At 46.5% G+C, this 17,852-nt stretch overlaps 1 protein-coding gene across 4 annotated transcripts in view; it reads left to right on the top strand.

Moving 5' to 3' along the window:
* SH3PXD2A (SH3 and PX domains 2A) overlaps positions 1-17,852 on the top strand; it is a 244,194-nt gene that overhangs the window by 59,126 nt on the left and 167,216 nt on the right. For all 4 annotated transcript variants that reach the window (XM_039708749.1, XM_039708750.1, XM_039708747.1 and 1 more), the window contains exon 3: positions 10,004-10,079. In XM_039708749.1, coding sequence (XP_039564683.1) covers positions 10,004-10,079 — 76 coding nt within the window. The remainder of the gene's footprint in view (positions 1-10,003; positions 10,080-17,852) is intronic.

Raw genomic sequence — 17,852 nt, 5'->3', positions numbered from 1 at the left:
CCAGCTCTGAGCAGCAGCCATGGCCACCAGCCAGGCCCTTCTCCTTTCCCAGGGTTTGCTTTTGTTCTCAATTAAATTAATGGAAGTCCTCAGGCAGACTTATACTTATGAAAACAAGATTTCAGTCCTAGCCTCCCTTTGTAGGGTGCTGGGTCCTTTGGGACAGCTCTGCTCCCAAGTCCCCTGGGATTCTCCTTCTGGGCATGGATTTTATGAACTCCAATGTTACCCAAATTCCCCTTTTGCTTTTAAAGAGAGAAAGTCGTCCATGCTGCATGTTGGGGCAGGGATCAGAAGGAGCTGACTGTGCAGCTCAGGTGCCTGTGTTGTGTGGTTGTGCTAGTGATGGGAGAGCTTATTAAAACAGATTTTTGGTACCATGAACTTTTTACCCCTGTCCAGAAATAAATTTACAGAGAGAAACCAATCTCTGAGCTGCCATTACAGTAGGCACCAGTAAAGACAGATTGTTGCAAACCTAGGTTTGTTCTCACATTGTATTCTAGTGTGTAAATCCTTTCCTCTCTGCATTGCAAACCCAACTGGACAGCCAATGCTTTTGGAACCTGCCCTTCCTGTGCACTGGCCACCTCTGCTGTCCTTGTGTGCCACATGAGCATCCTGGGGAGATGCCAGCACAGCACCCAAGGCTGGGCAGTGCCTGAGCTGAAGGGCCCATGCTGGGGTGGGGTGTAAAGCTGGCAGCTGCCTCCGAGCCCTTGGAAACCTGTCCTGCTGGCTCTTGTTACCTCCCTGGAGGCTGCAGCAAGGATCTGTGCAGCTCCCTCTGCCTGCTCAGGTGGATTTGTGGATTTGTCTGTACTCCTTTCTAAATCCCCTCAAAGATGAGATACACATGTGTTTGGAACCAGATATGCAGGCAAAACATCTTGGGGTTTGGAGGTGGGGAGAGAGGAAGAAAAGAAGACAAAGGAGTCTCCTCCCAGCATGGAGTTCAAACCTGTGGTTGTGTTGTGCTTGGCACGGATTCCTCATTGTACTGTTCTGGGCGGTCTCTCTCCTCTGGCAGATGCTCTCCCCAGAGCTATGAGAAGTGTCCTACAGAGATGAGTAGATACCATTTCAGATGGAGTTTGTGAAGTAAAATGTGCCATTGTGTTCGGAGCTATTGTTTCTGTTTTCAATATTGAAGTTACTCATGGTTTCCAGGGGACAATATATCAAGCAAAGCTAACAGGCTGTAGAGAAGATGTAGATTATGAAAACAGAGGGATTAAGTTTCATACATTTGGAGTTACAGTCTCATCTCTCTCTTAGCAGTGGAAGCAGGGAAGCACTCTTGTGGACTCATAAAAGTCTACCAATTAAACGAGGGTGTGTTTTTAACAGGGTTCAGTTAAAACTGTGGTCAGCACTGTCTGAGCAACTTAGAAGATTCTCTAAGGATGGATTCTGTGGGTGCAAGTTCAATGACCATCCAGTGTATAAATTTGGTTTCAGAGATTTTCTGTGCCAGGCTTTGCACCAGTTCAAACAAAATCAGTTTGCAAAGATGGGGTCTGGCTCTCTGGGTAGTCACCATGTAAAACACCCATGGAAATCCACTGTTATCTCTCTTTGAGAGAGGAGTAAGGAAGGCTAGAAGAGGGCATTGCAGGACCAGTGTGATTCTCCAGCTCTTGACATCCCTTTTGGGGACTGCCTGAACCCAGGATTCACGCTGGCAAACAAGGGGACACATTGCAGAGGGGCCAGCCCCCCTTCCCACAAGGTGCCATCCTCCATCTCTCGTGTTGCAGAGCAGAGCAGGACTTTGGTTCCCTGGATGATCTGACAGCACTGAACAAAACAGTGGTAAAACCAAATCAGCCTGTATATCATGCTGACAATATTTGGTGTGTGTCCTAACAGTAAGGATGCAATTGATACCAGCACTCTGCTAATGGCTCTTGTGCTGCTTTTGGGATGCCTCCTCAAGCACCCTGCTTGCAGCTGCAGTGCAGTGTTTGATGCTGCTGTCAAGGCTTTGTTTAGAGACCTGAGAGTTTTTCAAACCCCTGCAGGCTCCTACCAATCTGTCCAGCCTTTGTGCTGGGCTAAGCTGAGTTGAGCTGCTCCTACTTGCACAAATTTAGGGCAGCTTTTGCTTTTTGAGTTATTTAGAGTGGCTTGGTAAAGTTAGTGAACTGATAGACCCTAAATTCTTAGTGGGGCTATACTGCATTTCATTCATGGGCTTGAAAGGGTTGAAATGTAAAGAAGGATGGACAGTAAATACTTTTTAAAATGCCCAAGTGATGTAGGAAGCAGTGATTAATGGAAGTGACCTTGGTGCTTTGCTCCCTTTCAATGAAGCTCTTAGACTTGCCATTGTGTTTAAAATTGGAACCTCTGCCCTGACAGTGCTGTCAGATGCAGTTCTGCTGTCTGAAGGCCAGAGCTGAGTGTCCAAGGGCACTGTTAATGCAGTGTCTCTCACTGGGACTTGCTGGTCTCCTGCTGCTTATGTGCAGTGTGAAAGAACGCTTAAAGTCTGTGGGTTTTGTAAGGATAAAAAATTGCAGGGTGTAAGGCAAGATGCTCTTCTTTTGAAGTTAGCTCTTCTTCCAGGCAGGACTTTTACTGTGACCTGCATGGAGCTTTTTAGAACATGCCTGCAGCCTGAGCCCCTGCGCTGGCTCTGGACATGCCAACTCTGGAAAAAAATCCAACAAATTGCTTGCATCCCATCACAAAATTATGAGCCTTCCCTAGAAGCTAATTGACCTGATGGGCCAGGGCATCAGCATGGCTCTCCCATCTCTGCATGACCCTGTGGTGCCACATAACTGCAGCATTCATCTCTCTAAAACAGGCATTGTGCTGTGGCTTTACTTCCCAGGGATGCTGTTGGGACAAATCCTCTGTAGATACCAGAGGAGCAGGGGACGTATAATCACCATGGATAGATGGAAAAGTATGAAGTAGCCTTTGTCCAAGCATCTTCCAGTGTGGTTAAGTTGGATGAGGCCTGTTTAATTTAGCACTGGGGAAAGAAAATGCTTCTGGCAGGAGACTTCAATAGCTGCTCTGTGAAGGGACAGTGTGGGCTTTCTGAGAAGCTCTTCAGAGATGCACCAAGTGCCTCTGTCATCCCAAACCAGCACCTCAGAATGTTTTGCCAGGCTGTGTTAGCCACAAATGCCGGGCTCTTTCTGCAGAGCCTTTAGAGAAAGCTGCATTTCTTTATGAAAAGTACCAAATGTCTCAGCTGGGAAACAGCATTCCCTCTTTTGATGAATTGTGTTGGGGAAAGACCCTCAGTCTCTGCTCCCTGCCTTCTCCTCCTCTGGCTGTTTTATTTGGATACTGAGAGGTTTGTAAGGTTTCCAAGATTTCTTGTGGAAATTTTCAGACCTGAGAAAGGCATTTTCCCTTTGAGGATTACACCATGCTGTAAATGTCTGTTCTCTTTATTTTATATGCATTTTCCTGCTTTTGTTTGACTTTCTCAGGGATTGTACTATATTTAATTCAGAACATATCCTATAATGCTGTAATTGTCAAGCATGTCAGCTGGTTATCCGGATGACTTTTAGCTGTATTTTTTTTCTTTAAAAATAAAAGGAAAGCAGTTGCTGCTGCTTCTCAGGGACTGAATTATTGCACTTCTCTTGCATGCTGTGGCATCATGTAACACCACAAGGGAGCCAGCATCACTGGCTGCCTGATGAAGTTATTCCTGCTGCATTGTGGAACCCGTTACTGCTTAAGGAAGAGATGGAGTTCCACCTCCTTCTGCTGTGTGAGATGTCAGTTCTGTGTGTGAGTGGCTAACAGATGAGCTCCCCTGGGCTCAGTCTGTTCCATGTCCTCACCCAAAGATCTTTTGCAAACTTTTCCTAGTTGTTCTTATGCTCAGGAACAGCTCTGCTCTGGCCAATTTTGAAGGCGTAGGAGTTAAGCAGGCCTCCTGCTGTCTTGTGTCTCTGACAGTGAACTGGTTTGTTGTTCCTGTGAGAGGATGAAGCAGGTGAGAAAAAAAAGAAGCTCAGAGAAATCTACAGAAAGTTGTCTAACAGCTTTTTGCCATGGAGGGATCTGCCCCAGCAGCAGAGGTTTCATTCCCTGCCATGTGTCTCCTTCTGCCATTGATCTCAGCAGGTATGGTTCTGAGCTGGAGTAAATGAGCTCCTTCCACTTACATCATGGATGCTGATTCACCTTTGCAGAACACCTATTCTAAAACCAAACAATTGAAGAAATTATCTTCTCTAGACCAGTATGTAGAAGGTGAATCTGTGGAGATAGTCTTGTGCTCTCCACTCTCTTGCTTGCTTTCACCTGCTGACATTTAAATGTTGATATGTTAACCTAGCAGCACAAGATCCATTCTCTGGAAATTGGAGCCAACCATCTTCCTTAAGTGAAAGCCCCCTTTGGATTCCCTGGTTAACCAGGATTTGGAATATGCTATGGATGGACAAGCCCACAAAAGAGAGGATAATCGTATCTGAAAATCACCAATAATAATTTCTTCCATTTGCTTCTGTCCTGCTGGGTTTAGATGAGTGTAGTTCCTGTGAATTCAGTCTCTGACTCCTGCTCTGCAGCATAAGGCTCAGAGGCTTTGGTGGCTCTTGATGAAATCTCACACCATCTACCTGAGATCTGTCTCGCATTTTGCATCTACAAAACCAGAACAGGACCAGAGAGGTTTACCCACCAGAAAACTCTGGCAGATGACAGAATTCAAACTCATCCTGGCCATTCCCTTTCTTGCAGATCACATGGTTTATAATTCAAAATATAACTGATGATGCTGAAACCATCAATCCCATCAGCAAACAGCACAGCTGGTTTCCAACTTCAAAATGAAAGGAAATTGCTGCAGCTCCTCAGGGGTTTAATTAATAGCTCCTATTCTGGTACCTTACCTTTCCTTCTCATCTAAACTTGTGTTATCTGCATTAGAGACTCTTAGTCTTTTCTGATTTGCAGATGCTCTTAACCCCTCTTGCTGAAGTTTGAGTTCCATCATCACTAGTTTCAGACCCCTGGCAGAATCTTGGGTTTTCTTCCAGTTTCTTTGGCAGGCTCTCAGAATTGTGCACACAACCCCATACATGCACAGATGCCTCCTCTTCTCTTCCTTGTCTCCCAGTTGGCTGCAGCTCTTCTCTCCTCCTTGGGACTCTTGAGATCAGATCAGCCTTGTGAGAAAGGATGTGCCTGGTGCCAGACAGTCCTCTAATAATTTACCTTTCAAATCCATCATTGTGTAAATTAAAGTTATTGTCAGCTTACCTAATTTTTAATGCATTTTCTGATGGGCACTTGGAAAAAGGGAAGCTGATGTGCCTCTTGGCATTCATTGAGGAAGTGTTGTCTTGGGACCAGCTGAGTAAGGTGGCCAAAAGTAAGGTGGCAAGCTGGGATTTCTAGGGGCACCTTGCAAAAACTCTGCTGCTCTTGGTCATGGTTTGATTTTCAACTGCTCTTTCTGTGGGACACAAGTAAATGATACCCTGGAAAGGGAGAGAGACCTCATCTCTCTCTGCAGAAGGTCAGAGTCCTTTATCATTTTGCAATGGTGAATGTCATTTTGCTTGCCAAAGTAAGGGACTTGCATGAAAGTCACCCTCAGGATCTTTGTCTTATAAATAAATCTCCCCATGACTGCAGTGCTGACCTCCTGCAGAGCTTTGATTTTTATCTGTGCACATGGCAAACCTGCATCCACTTGAAAAGGAACCAGTAAGATTTCCACACTAAGAGGTTATGTGGGTGTCTTCATTTGCTCATTTTAAGAGGAGAACTCAATTCTTCTAACCAGAGGAATTAAAACTGCTGCAAGGAAGGAAGGGGAAGAACCAACAGCCCAGCAGGAACCTGGGTATACCTACAGTCTGTGGTATCAGGCATAGGTGGAAGTCAGGTAACTGTCTCAGTGGATTAATTTTAGGGAGGTGGATTTGGACACAAACTTCCGAAACCTCAAAACCAAACCAGGAACAAAGTTCCTGCTAGCAAATGCCACAGGGTCAAGCCATTTAACAGTTTGTATGTTCATGTCCCCTGCACTGGTTGGCTTGTAGCAGAGTACAAGCCTCTTCTTCAGAAGAGAAGTTGCCTGTTAGTCTGGGGTGCTGTAAGTCCTTATGTTGCAGCAGAAAGAAGTGTTGTTTCATGAAAATTTAATCAAGATAGGTAAAATGTAGTAAGTAAATTATCAGGAAGCTGCTTGGTTTCTCATCCTCAGAGATGCTATTTGTAGCATCTCAAAGGGTGCTTGTTTTTCTTTATTAAGATTTTAAACCAGGTATTACCATTGCAAGGCAGACAGGGGCGGAATCTTATTTTCACAGCTGGGCTGATGTGAAATGACCAAAGATGCTGTTATGTGGCAAACCCAAATGGTTCTTGTGTGCAGGAGAGGCTTTCTTCATGATATGTTTGCATTTTAATTAAAGATGGCCTGAAGCAGAAGGCAGGAGAAGGGAGATGCCTGGGGAAGTGGTTGAGTTGACACTTTGAAATCTTCCTATTTCATTCTTGCAAGTCAAGTGATTTCATGCTTATGTACAAATAGAAGGGAGTGGAGCAGGCCAGTGCTCTTGAGTCTGCTCTCTTTTTAATAAGCAGCAACTCACATAAGTAATTACCTTGACTTTAATGAGATTAATTGATGATCATTTGGTGACTGCTGCAAGAAAGTCACAATCTGGACCACAAGGTTTTATAGCAGGTCTTCTAAAGGAGTTTTAGTCAGAAGCAAGAAGGAAGGTGCTTGGAACAGAAGGCAGGACTGTGCAAAACTTCAGCAGGAAAGATGTCAGCAAACCCAGAGCACTCTGGAAAGGCAAAGACTGGAGAGGCAGTTCTGGTGGTGAGTTATTCATGCATCTGTTGTGCCACAAGTGAGAGTGGGATATGTTTGTTCAGCCTGACTCCAGACGTGCTGCCTGAATGGATGGAAAGCTCGCTTCCTGGTTTCCATATACCCTCCCTGTTTCCAAAGGGATCCTCCACCCTGTGATACAGGGACATGGTAACATGTTTCTTCCTGCTCCCTTCACCAGTCATGCAATTGAAGGCTCCTCCTCGTTGGAAGCGGATGATCTGAGCTCCTCCAGTTTTGCCAAAATGCACTGCCCAGCTGTGTTTTCCTGGCTGTTCAAAGCCAACTACATCCCTAATTCAATTCTTTGGGACTCTGCATCTTCCCTTCTTTGCCTTCATACTGGGATGATTTTACGTCAGGCGACAGAATTGCTTTCTGATTTAGCAAACTTTGTCCCTAAGTTAACTGTCACACATCAAAGATGTGAGCAACAACTTGTGGAGACTGCCCATGTCTGAGCAGAATAACCTGGGGCATTAAGTGCAGGGTTTTTTCCATCAATCATGTGTATTTGCAGTTATAACAAGAATAACTTCCTTTAATGGAAAAACATTTGTCACAGACAAAAGAGTTTTCGACTTTCAGATGCTCTGCAGACATCTAATTAAGAGAACTGAAAATCTGTTTATTGGTCTTTGTCTGTTAATCATGTGAGGGAAGGGCTGTGCCTACCAGGAGGCGTTTTGGTAGGTCAGCCCTTAACTTTTTCATTCCCAGCTACTCCCTTTGTCTCCTCTTACCATAGCTGGGCTGAGTGGAGGTGTTAGGCATTGCTCGGGACACTCTATCATCTTTGGAAGATTTGGGATGTTTAATTTGAGTCCACCGATGCTTTATTTCTCCTGTATACATCTCCTCCTCACCTTCACTTTGCATCCCTCTCTGTGGGTGGGAGGGAATCCTGCTTTTCTAGAACTTTAGCTCTAACTTGCATTGGCTTTGAATGGCAGAACTGGGTGCAGGAAAGTGCTGAGGAAGGCTCCCTGCTTCTGCTGCACTTTATTTGACTTTAACATCCTGAAGGTTCCATGGCTTCTGGAGTGCCCCTGCCTCCCCCAGACCTTCCCAGTGGAGGCAAGAGCTGGGGTGGAAAGTGTAGTCTAGGAAAGTTTAGCCAAACTCTTCCAGCTTCAGTTTATTGTATCTATTTTGCTGATATCCACCCTTTAGATAAATAGCACTAAGTTATACACATTGTGGCTCTCTTGATGTGGTTAAAAAGGCTTGTATTAGCCAAGCTAATCTAACTCCAAGAATAACCCTGGGAATTTGACTGTATCAGTTCCAGCTTCAATCAGTCACCACGTAGTCAAGTGAGAATTGCCTTCCTGGCCAAAAGTGTAGTGACAGTGAAACTTGAAGTCAGTAGGTGGGGATTCCTTCCCCCTCTTTTTTCCCCCCTCTTCTTTGAAAGAAGCTGCTGCCCATGCCTGACCTCAGACACCCAGAGCTCTACCTACAAGAAAACAAAATTTCCCATTTTCAATAAAAAATCTGTCTCTGTAGGCAGAAAAGCGAGTTAGCTAACAATCCGCAAAGCCATGGTCTATTTATTTACCAGGCTGACTCCCTGATGGGGAAACATGTGGGATCTTTTAAGTCCTTCTTCTGCACAGATGTTGCTTCTACTGCCGAGTTTCCTCTTGATCTTTGGTTTGCTGTGCCATATGGTGAAAACGCTGGAGATGTTGTGTGCGGTGGAAGACGAGAAGGATTCTGCGTGCTTAAAACAAAACCAGTAAAAAATAATAAAAAAATTCTGGCTGTTTTTCCCCAAGTTAGCAAAAAAATATTTTTAAAAGGAAATCTGTCAAGCTAGCAAAACCCTTTTAACTTGCACAGGCTCCCCGTTGGACACGTAGCACTGATGAGATTAAATGCTGATTGACGAGCATCCCCTCCCTTCCCCCAGCTCTTGCTGCCACTTTGCGTATTTGTGTTGAGCTGTAGATCCTGTTGAGGTGAGGAGATAGGGGTTCTGCAAGGGCAAGTAACACCACTGCTTGCTTTTCCTTCCTTGCCTTCCTCAGAGATCACAGGAGCTGAGGACTGTGAGTTGAAAGATGTCTCTCCCAGTCTGTTGGAAAGGAGCCCTGGGGCTGGCAGGAGCTTTGGAGTTCTGCCTGCCCGAGGGAGCCAGGGCTTCTGAGTAGGGAGGGGACACTGGGCAGCACAGAGACATCATGCACAGGAAACGGGGAGAAATGAAACAGAATGTGAAGATCTGGGTCTGTGTCTTGGTAGCACCATGTGCTGAATGACAGCAAAAGGTTGCAGAGGGTGAATGGGAGAGATGAGAGGCTCTGGTATTTTTCAGGGCTGGAGTTGGTCTTCTTTGGGCAAGTCCATTAAGGTGTCACTAGGGCAGGGGCATCTTTCTGTCTGAGACCTTTCAGCTGGTCTTCAGCCTCATTGGCACTGGTCCATCAGGTCTCATCATCCAAGGATACATCATAGGACTCCTTTAGGAATGTCAGATCAGCATGCAGCTTTCCTAGGCTAGGAAACCATGTGCTAAAGCTACTGGGCTGGGAGCACACCCACCTTGAGCAGTGCTTTCAGGCCATTCATGGGGCTGGTGTTCTGTGGCGTGCCTTTCTGTCTGAGGCCTCCTTGCCTGCTGTCCTCCATGTAGGGACTCCAGTGGAAGATATTCCCCAAAACCCCATCTCTGTCTCTCTGGGAGAACAGGAGCTCTTTCTTACTGGACCAGGGCAGTGGGTCTTTCTGGCCATAAAAGAAGAGCAGATGTTTTACTAGATATGCTTTAATCTGGTTGCTTGAACAGCATTTTTAGCCAGGAGAGTGGTCTTTCAGATGGACAGGTAAAACCTGTTGCTACACCAGCACAGGCAGGCTGTGTATTAGAGACAAGGCATGTGTGTAGCAAAAACTGGGAGCCTAATTTTAGAATGACAGCAAGGCCAGGCTCAGCTGTCTGCCTGGGCCCTATCCCAGCTCCTTTGTGCTGCCAGAACCTTGCCCTCCCTTTCTTGGCATGAACTGTATCATACCTTTTTAAGTACAGGCTCCTCTCCAATAAGACAAAGTAATCCCTGCAGTTGCTTTTGCCTTAAACCACACACAAACCAAGAGGTCCCTTGGTCCCTATGCATCCCCATGTCTCCCCCTAAGATGTTCATTGTTCTTCTTTTGCAGATGCAGCTTCTGGACAAGTTCCCTATTGAAGGAGGCCAGAAGGATCCCAAGCAAAGAATCATTCCTTTCCTACCAGGTAATGCTGTGGGGAAAGCCCTAAATAAGATGGCTGAGAGCAGCTGGAGACTGCAGTTCCCTGGCTACTGTCTCTGGTACTTTTTGTGACCATTCCTATAAATGCCTTTTCCCTGGGAGCTCACACACCCAGCCTTGTGATACCAGACTTGCACCTCCTCCTAAAATAGCTGGCATGGTGTTTAGGGCTCTCAGGGGATCTTTCATCAGCTGTTCAGATTTAGGTTGGCTCATGCCCTGTTACACAAAGGGATTTGATGGCTTCTGGGGGGCTGTGTCTTTGGGGTGCAATCAGGCAGCCTGAGCTCCAGCCACCATTTGGGAGACCACTGGGGACCAGAGTCAGTCTTTGTCACTTCTGGATGCTGTGGCTCTGCAGACACTGTTACTGTACAATAAGGAATGAATAACTGGAGTTGCCCCTGCAACGGAAAGGAAACTGAAGGAAGGTTAAATGCAAATAGGGATTTCTGCAATGCTGGCTACAAAGATATTTACTTATCTTTTTAGCCTGAGCCACTGTCACTCTGACACCTTTTGTAGAGTGCTGGAACATGATGGATATGCTGTCCTGAGGGTAACAGCACACACTTCTACATAGCTGCTCCCAGCAGCAGCTGCAGGGATGGCACGGGGGAGAAGAGCCAGACCACAGCGTGCTCTTGGCAGTGCAGGCTCTGGCCAGCTCCCTATTGTCTGGCTGCATGATTCTGGCTGCTGGCTCTAAGTGTGGCTCACTGCACTGCCTGCCAGCATAAGTGAAGTATTTTCAGCCTGTTAAAAGGTCTCTTCTGTCTCTTGCTATAAAAAGGATATCCCAGCTCTTCCCTTAAGGTCTGTGAAGAGAAGCTGGGATGGGAGGGCTTAGTCCTCTCCAGGAGCATGCTGCAGTCCCAACGCTATTTGCAGGAAAAGCAGCTGTTCCAGATGTGTGGTGAGCACAGCTCCAAGGTTATTGGGGAGTAGGGACTTAAAAACCAGCAGCACAAATACATGACACCAGCATCAGAGCCACAGCAGGGCAGCACAGCTGCCTGGCAGTGTCTTGGCAGGCAGCCCTTGTGGAGGGCAGTCCCAGGCTTGCTCTCTGCTGTGTTCTGTGCTGCATCCAGACCCTGCAGCCAGAGGAAGGTGGTGTTGCCATCCATTTCCCATCTGGGATTAGGAGAAAAGTCTTAAGAGTGGCTCTCTTTGTAGCTGTACCAGCAACAAACTCATAGCCAAATCACTTCATGAAACCTCTTTGTGTTAAGAATGGATACTGCTGTCCTGCTTTTCTTACTGGAAAGCATTTTGAAGTCCTTGAAAGCACCGTGCAGGAGTGCAGGTGGCTTCACATGATGTGCTGTAGGAAAATCCTGTCTGCAGGTAGCACTTGTTCCTCCTGTATTGACTGTCACTGGCTGATCTGTTTTATTTTCTCCTAGAAAAATGTTGGCTGATTGCAGGTGGCTTCTCCTCAGCCTTTGCAGATCGTAGTGATTGGATATCCTGATATATGTGTGTGTGATATTGCAAGGGTGAGATAAACCCCATATGCCCATTACAACACTTCCTACCCTTCCCACCCTCCAGGAACATGAGAGAGATGGTAGTGCCACATGTCCTTGAGGGGAAGAGTTATATCTGGAAAACATTTGAGTTGACTTAGTGTCCCAAAGAGAGAAGCTGCCAGAACAGAATAGACCTCAGCTGTATTTAATTTAAAATTTCTATGATATATGTTCTACTTTTGATATTGAATCTCTGCTTCTTTCTTGTTGAACTGCTGAACAGCCCTTGTTGCTTTACCCAGGAACAAGGTGACTCAGCTAAATGTCAAACAATGTCAAAGTCCATTAAATAAACTAGCTGCCAAAATTAGAATACGCATGGCATTTCTGCAGCTGGAGCAGTGGATTACGGAAACGAATATCTAGCTATAAACTCCCTTAATTAAAAAATGGTAAGGCAGATGTTTGTACTTAAATCCTACTTTATGAAGATGTTATGGTCCTGATTGCTTATTGTGGGCCTGATTCAGCCAAGCTGGAGTGGCTCTGTGTGCTGTGTTCTGAGTGCCAGGGTTTGCTGTGGCACTTGCAGGGTAGGACAAATCCCCCATCAGCTCTGGCTTAGGAAGTTGGCATACTCCATCCTGGAACTCCTGTTTGTTGGTGCTGTCCTGAAGTAATAATTAGTGCTTGACTGTGCTGGAAACCTTTTATCTGTAAAACCAAGGAAAATGCAATGGGGTTCAGAGCCTTGCCCCGCAAGGAGAGACCATACTGGGTTCAGCAGCAGGAAAGTGCAGTTCTTCTTTCCTCCAGCCTTCATCTTATTTTCATCCATTTCTTTCTTCAAATATATTTACCCTAACTTCTCCTTTACACAAATAAGGACTTTCAGCGCCATGAAGAGGTGTAAGGAAATTAAAAACAGTGCCAGGTAGTCCTGCAGGAAATGTCCTGTGGACAATTTTGTAGTTTTGTTTTACTTTTTAAGAGTGACTTCCTTGGCTTCAATTTTTTTTGTGATTTTTTTAACCATACTTTCCTCATTTTATCTTTTCCTGTGAGTTTTTCCATTCTACTCTCTGATTTCCCTTTTTAATGTTGGAAAATCCTGCATTGGGAGAGGCTGTACAGAAGAAGACTGCATTAGAAACTCTGTGGATTGACCAGAGAGCATTTTTGTAGCTGGTGATAGGATTTTTTTTTTTCCCTTGGAAGGAAACTGTGGAAGAGTCAGAATAAAATTTGCTGCAGAAAACCCTCTCTAGAGCAAAGACAGTTTGTTGCTCTAAGAAGACATGGATGGAAAGTGCTATTGGCATGTACCAGTGTGGCTGTTGGTTGAGCCCATTTGGAATACTCTGATTTCTCCATCACCTCTCCTGTTGCATATCTGAAGAATGATCTTTGGAGTGTGGATGAGTGGGATTTTTTCCCTCCCTGTCAGGTACTTTTACATCTGTGTCAGCAGAGAAAGGAGGATATGGATTTGGGCTCCCTTTTCCAGGGATCTTGAGGTAATTAATGAAGGAATTTCAGCTGGAAGGAGAAGACTCCTCTGCTGAGCTTCTGGAGACCACAGTGGCAAATGAAATGGCGGAGACAGGGCGATGCAACTCTGGGATTAACAGTTTTGCAGTGGTTGACACAAGACTCCAGGGCTTGCATTGTTTTTTGTTTCTCTTGGCACTAAGTGGGAGAGCCATCTGGAGACAAAGCTGGAGGGATGTCAGCTCTCCTTGTTCCACTGTGTCTTCCAACGTGCAGCCCTGGGGAAAACACTGCATGGCATGAAATCATTGTGCCATGCTGGCTGCTGGGCTGCAGATCCCTGCCTTGGGCTTGCCATGGCATGGGGGGCTGGCCATTGGTGATGGGAACCCCTTGCACCTCCCACACAGATTCCAGCTTCATCCCTGCTGGACTTCAAACCACTTTTGACCCCCACTGAAGAATCAGGAGGTTTTTGCATAGGATGTGCCAGAAGGGGAAAATCCTCAGTGGGTGTCTGCTCTGCAACTTCCATGCTGCCTGGAGAGGGAGACATCCTGTTTGAGGAGACTGTGTCGTGTGCCTGGTTTTCCTAACTCTGGGAAGCTCAGTCCTGTCCCAGGGGAGCAGGATCATCAGTGCAGGCTGCCCTACCAGCTTGGTCAGGCAGTTGGAGGAGCAAGGCTTCAGTGCCTGCTTCCAGTGCTCGGAGCCCTAACAGAGAGGCATCTTCTCTCTTCCTTTTTTCCCCACTCAGGTTTTCCTCCTCCCTTGACCAGGGCAAGGGGAGAGGAAATTGTCCATTTTGCTGGAGTGCTGCCAGTGTAGCTTGGTAGCTCTGTCCCAGGGCACTGGGAGGGATGCCAGCACGGGGGATGAGATGTCACCCAGCTGCTGTCACCTCGCTGTGCCCCACTGACCTGCTTTGCCCCTGAGAAGAGAAACACTTTGGCACCAACTCAGAGGGGTCTCTGGGACTTTCTTTTTCTTGGGTAGCAGGAGCACACTGTGTGCCTGCTGGGGCGTTTTATCAACAGGCAGCAAATTCAGGGCGGCAGAGATCCCTCCCTGCTGGGGGTGCGAGTTCATTCCTGTTTTCTGCTCCAGAGCTGTGGCGAGCTGCTCCTGCCGGGAGGGTGGGAGCGGGTGAGCTGACACCTGCCTGGAGGGCTCTGCCTGCCTGCTCTGGGCAAGGCTCCCCAGAGGAGCCCCGGTGCCTCCCAGCCAGCTTTGCTGGAGGCTGTTCCTGCAGCCGAGGGCAGCCGGAGGAGCGATCCCCAGGCCAGGGCAGAGCCGTGTGTGAGTCAGGAGGCTGCGGGAGGGAGAGCCGGGCTCGCAGAGGGCGCGGCGGCCGAGCCGGCACCGCCCAGACACCTGGGGCTGCCCCGGGAGCCTCCCCGGGCTCGGCGCTGGAGCATGGGAGCAGCCGCTCGGACCTTCTCACCTCTGCCTCTGCCGCTCCCGGCCTCGGCGGGGAAGGAGATCTGCCGATGAACTGCATCCCAGGTGCTTGTGTCTGCTCCTTGGTTTCGGTCTGAGGTGTTGGGTTTGGTGTTTTTCCCCTCCCCTTTCCAGGGCTGTCTTTTGGGTAAGACGCAGCTGCGGAAGAGGGCTTCAGAAGGTTTGCAACAGCAGAATTTTGTCCGCGGTGATGAGAGTAGGGTTGGTCTGTTTGTTTTTTTTCCTCTCACCTTTGTATACTCCAGCTTTTCGCCTTTTGTTTTGCTCTGGGCTGGAGGAGAAGCAGGGTTTTGTTCAGAAATTGTGTGCTGGAGGAGAGATGAGGGGCTCATCCCCACCCAGCAGAGATGATGGGCTGGCTCCTTACCCAGCAGAGATGATGGGCTCATCCTCACCCAGCAGAGATGATGGGCTGGCTCATTCCCACCCAGCAGAGATGATGGGCTCATCCTCACCCAGCCAGCCACACAGGGACCCTCAGATCCAGCCATTTGTGTCCTACCTGTGTAAATCAGGACCAGCATCAGAGAAATTAGGATTTGGCCATGTGTAATTTTGTCTAAGGTGCTGCATTTCAGCAGGGTACAGTGCATTGAAAGTGCTTTCAACATTTATTCTGCCCACTTTGGGTGGCAGTGGGATGATACTGTAAGGCACACACTGGCCAAGGAGGAGCCTTTGAACTTTTACAGATATTTTTATTGCAGGCTATTTTCTCCCTTGATGAGCTGGTTGCTAGCAGAGCATTTAAAAGGAAATGCATTCCCTGTCCTAATTTTTAGCTGTATGTTATGTTCAAATTTCAGATTTGTTTTTGATTTTTGATTATTCTGTCCTTCATCAGTCTGACCAAGGTCAGCAAGTTATTAATAAGTGATTTATACTTTTTTTTGGAGTAATTTTGAATTCCTCAGAATTTTATCTCTGACCTACTCAGAAATGAACAATGTTGCAGCAGTTCAAAACCAGTCAAAGAGTAGCATTAAGATTAAAAAACCCAAGAGAGATCAGATAAAATTCTCTTTATCAATGCACATCTTATGTTTTAGATTAAAATATGAATTAAGTTATTTGAAACAGAGTTCCTTTAATATGCAGGGGTAGACTTACAGACGTGGTAGGCATACACACACATACACTACAGAGTCTCAGATGTCTGGTTTGCTGAGCCTTACCTGTGTAACATCAATAACTGAGATCTTCTGTTGTGCTTTTCTGAATATGAGGCAACAAACTCCCAGAAAAAGAGGTGCTCTGCCCCCATCCCCTTCCACCTGCAATAAAGCAGCATTGCAGTCCCCTGTCCCCATCTCTGAGGAGCTGCCAGAGGGTGGAAAGGTGACCCATGGCACCATGGCATGAGATGCTGTGGGCTTGAAGAGCTATGGAAATCTTTTTGGGGGCCATTCCATAATGCAGTGCAATTTCATTCTAATACACGTATTTGGCATTTTCCTGCCTGTTCTCTGAGAGGGGAGGGTGCTTCCAGGTTTAAAACCAACTGATGTTTGAGCCTGGATATTGTGTTAGCAAGACAGCTAACAGGTCCTTGGCTTCTTTCCACTCTAGCTTATTTAGGACTTGGGTGATGCTGAGCTTCTGGTGAGCTGCCCTTCAGCAGCTCCTATTGTTTGAGTTCACAGTTTCTATTGTGTCTTTCTATTTTCTGCCTTGCTAGGAGAGCTATTGTGGAAAATCCATCTCCTGTCTCTCACAAGAGGAGAATGGATTTCCTGTCGGCTCTGGCTTGAAGGGAAGGCAGGGGCTGCCGGGAGGAAGCGGCTGTTCCTCAGCCGGGCGGCCGGAGGATTGATGGTTTTGAGGGGAACAGGCGTATTCTTTTCTTTAGGCTCTGTGGAGATATTTTTAGGGTTTAAGTGTTTTCTGCATGAAAGACAAGTCATCAGTTATGAGGTCATAGGATGCCCTAAGGCTGCTGCCTGTTGAAGAAGCAGTGGAAAAGGCAGAGCTGCCCACGGAGGAGGGAGCTGTAAGGAGTCCCCCAGTCGGGAGTGCAGGGGGCTGCTGGCTTTGCATTCTGAGCCCGTTCACAACTCGGGCCTTCTGAAGGCCTTTGGGCATTCCTTTGGGCATGAATCAAGGATCTGACTCCATTACATAAGGAAGAAAAAGTGGGAAAAAATAATGCTGGTAGCTGCCCAAGTACCTGCTCCTCTTCGCTCAGTCTCTTCTGAGTCCTTTCTCAGCATACAGATCCAAAATCCACCAGCTCACAGCTGAAATGAAGGGCTGGAATACAAAAAAACTACTGAATCTTTTTCTGGGGCTTGTGTAAACCCAATCTTCTCGCACAGGTTAAGAACTCATGTTTTGCTCAACCAAAAACTACCTCTGGGCACAAATCAGCATATGCAAAACATGATGTGCTTCTCATTAGACTACTTCAGTCTCCTGATGAGGATTTTGTAATGATCAAGCCACAGTTTCTAGGGAAAACAAAGAATGAAAAGGGATTTGGGTCTGGGTTTCCTTGAAGCCAGAGCTAATGGGAGTTATTTATTTTTTTTTGTAGCTCTGGATGCTAGACTGAAAGGCCAGGGAAGGTTTTCAGTATAGTCTAGCTGCCTGGACTCCTTAGGGAAATATACAGACGTTTTTACTCAGAAATTAGTTGGATTTTGATTCTTGTTTTAAAAGGCAATAAATAAACACGATTACAGACTTGAAAAGCAGTTTGAGCTGCATTGGGCTCGTCGTTTCCTCAGGCAGCCATTCCATATGAGTGTGCCCTCTACTACTATAATTACTTTTTAAAAATAACTCTGCAAGTCTGTAATCTAAAGTGGGTGGTATGTAGCAAGTCTGAGAGCATTCTGCATTCAACCCACAGACTGGGGAGAGGGTGACTTTATATAAGGGCTTGCTTGTCTTCCTCTCTGGTCTGAAATCTGACTTTTTCCCACAATCCATCAACAAATGGCCCATACAATGAAAGTGCTTTTTAACACAGTAGTCAAGCTTGCCAGGGACTCAGATGGCTTTGCAGCCCCACAGGCTCTAGATATTCCCTCTGGATATTACTTATCTACCTAATCTTGTCTTTGTTGTGTTCAAATTTAAGTTGCCTAGGCAATACAGGAGAGTAGAACCCAGCTGAGATTCACAGCTAAGTAATAGTCTAGACCTATGTTTGAATCTGTTTTCAGCCCACTTTGACTTTTGGCTGGGCCAGCTGATTTATTTATATACTCACATGCTTAAAATAGGTTGTGATTATTTTTTTTTTCCTGTAGATTGGAAACAATGAACCTGGGAATCTGCTGCTGGATTCCTCCTGCTTTATTTTCTCTTTCTATTGAGCTTTTTAG

This window comes from Passer montanus, unplaced genomic scaffold, assembly GCF_014805655.1.
Source record: "Passer montanus isolate IOZ18808 unplaced genomic scaffold, ASM1480565v1 scaffold21, whole genome shotgun sequence".
In the NCBI taxonomy this organism is placed as follows: Eukaryota; Metazoa; Chordata; class Aves; order Passeriformes; family Passeridae; genus Passer; species Passer montanus.
This window is presented reverse-complemented; position numbering and strand designations above follow the sequence as displayed.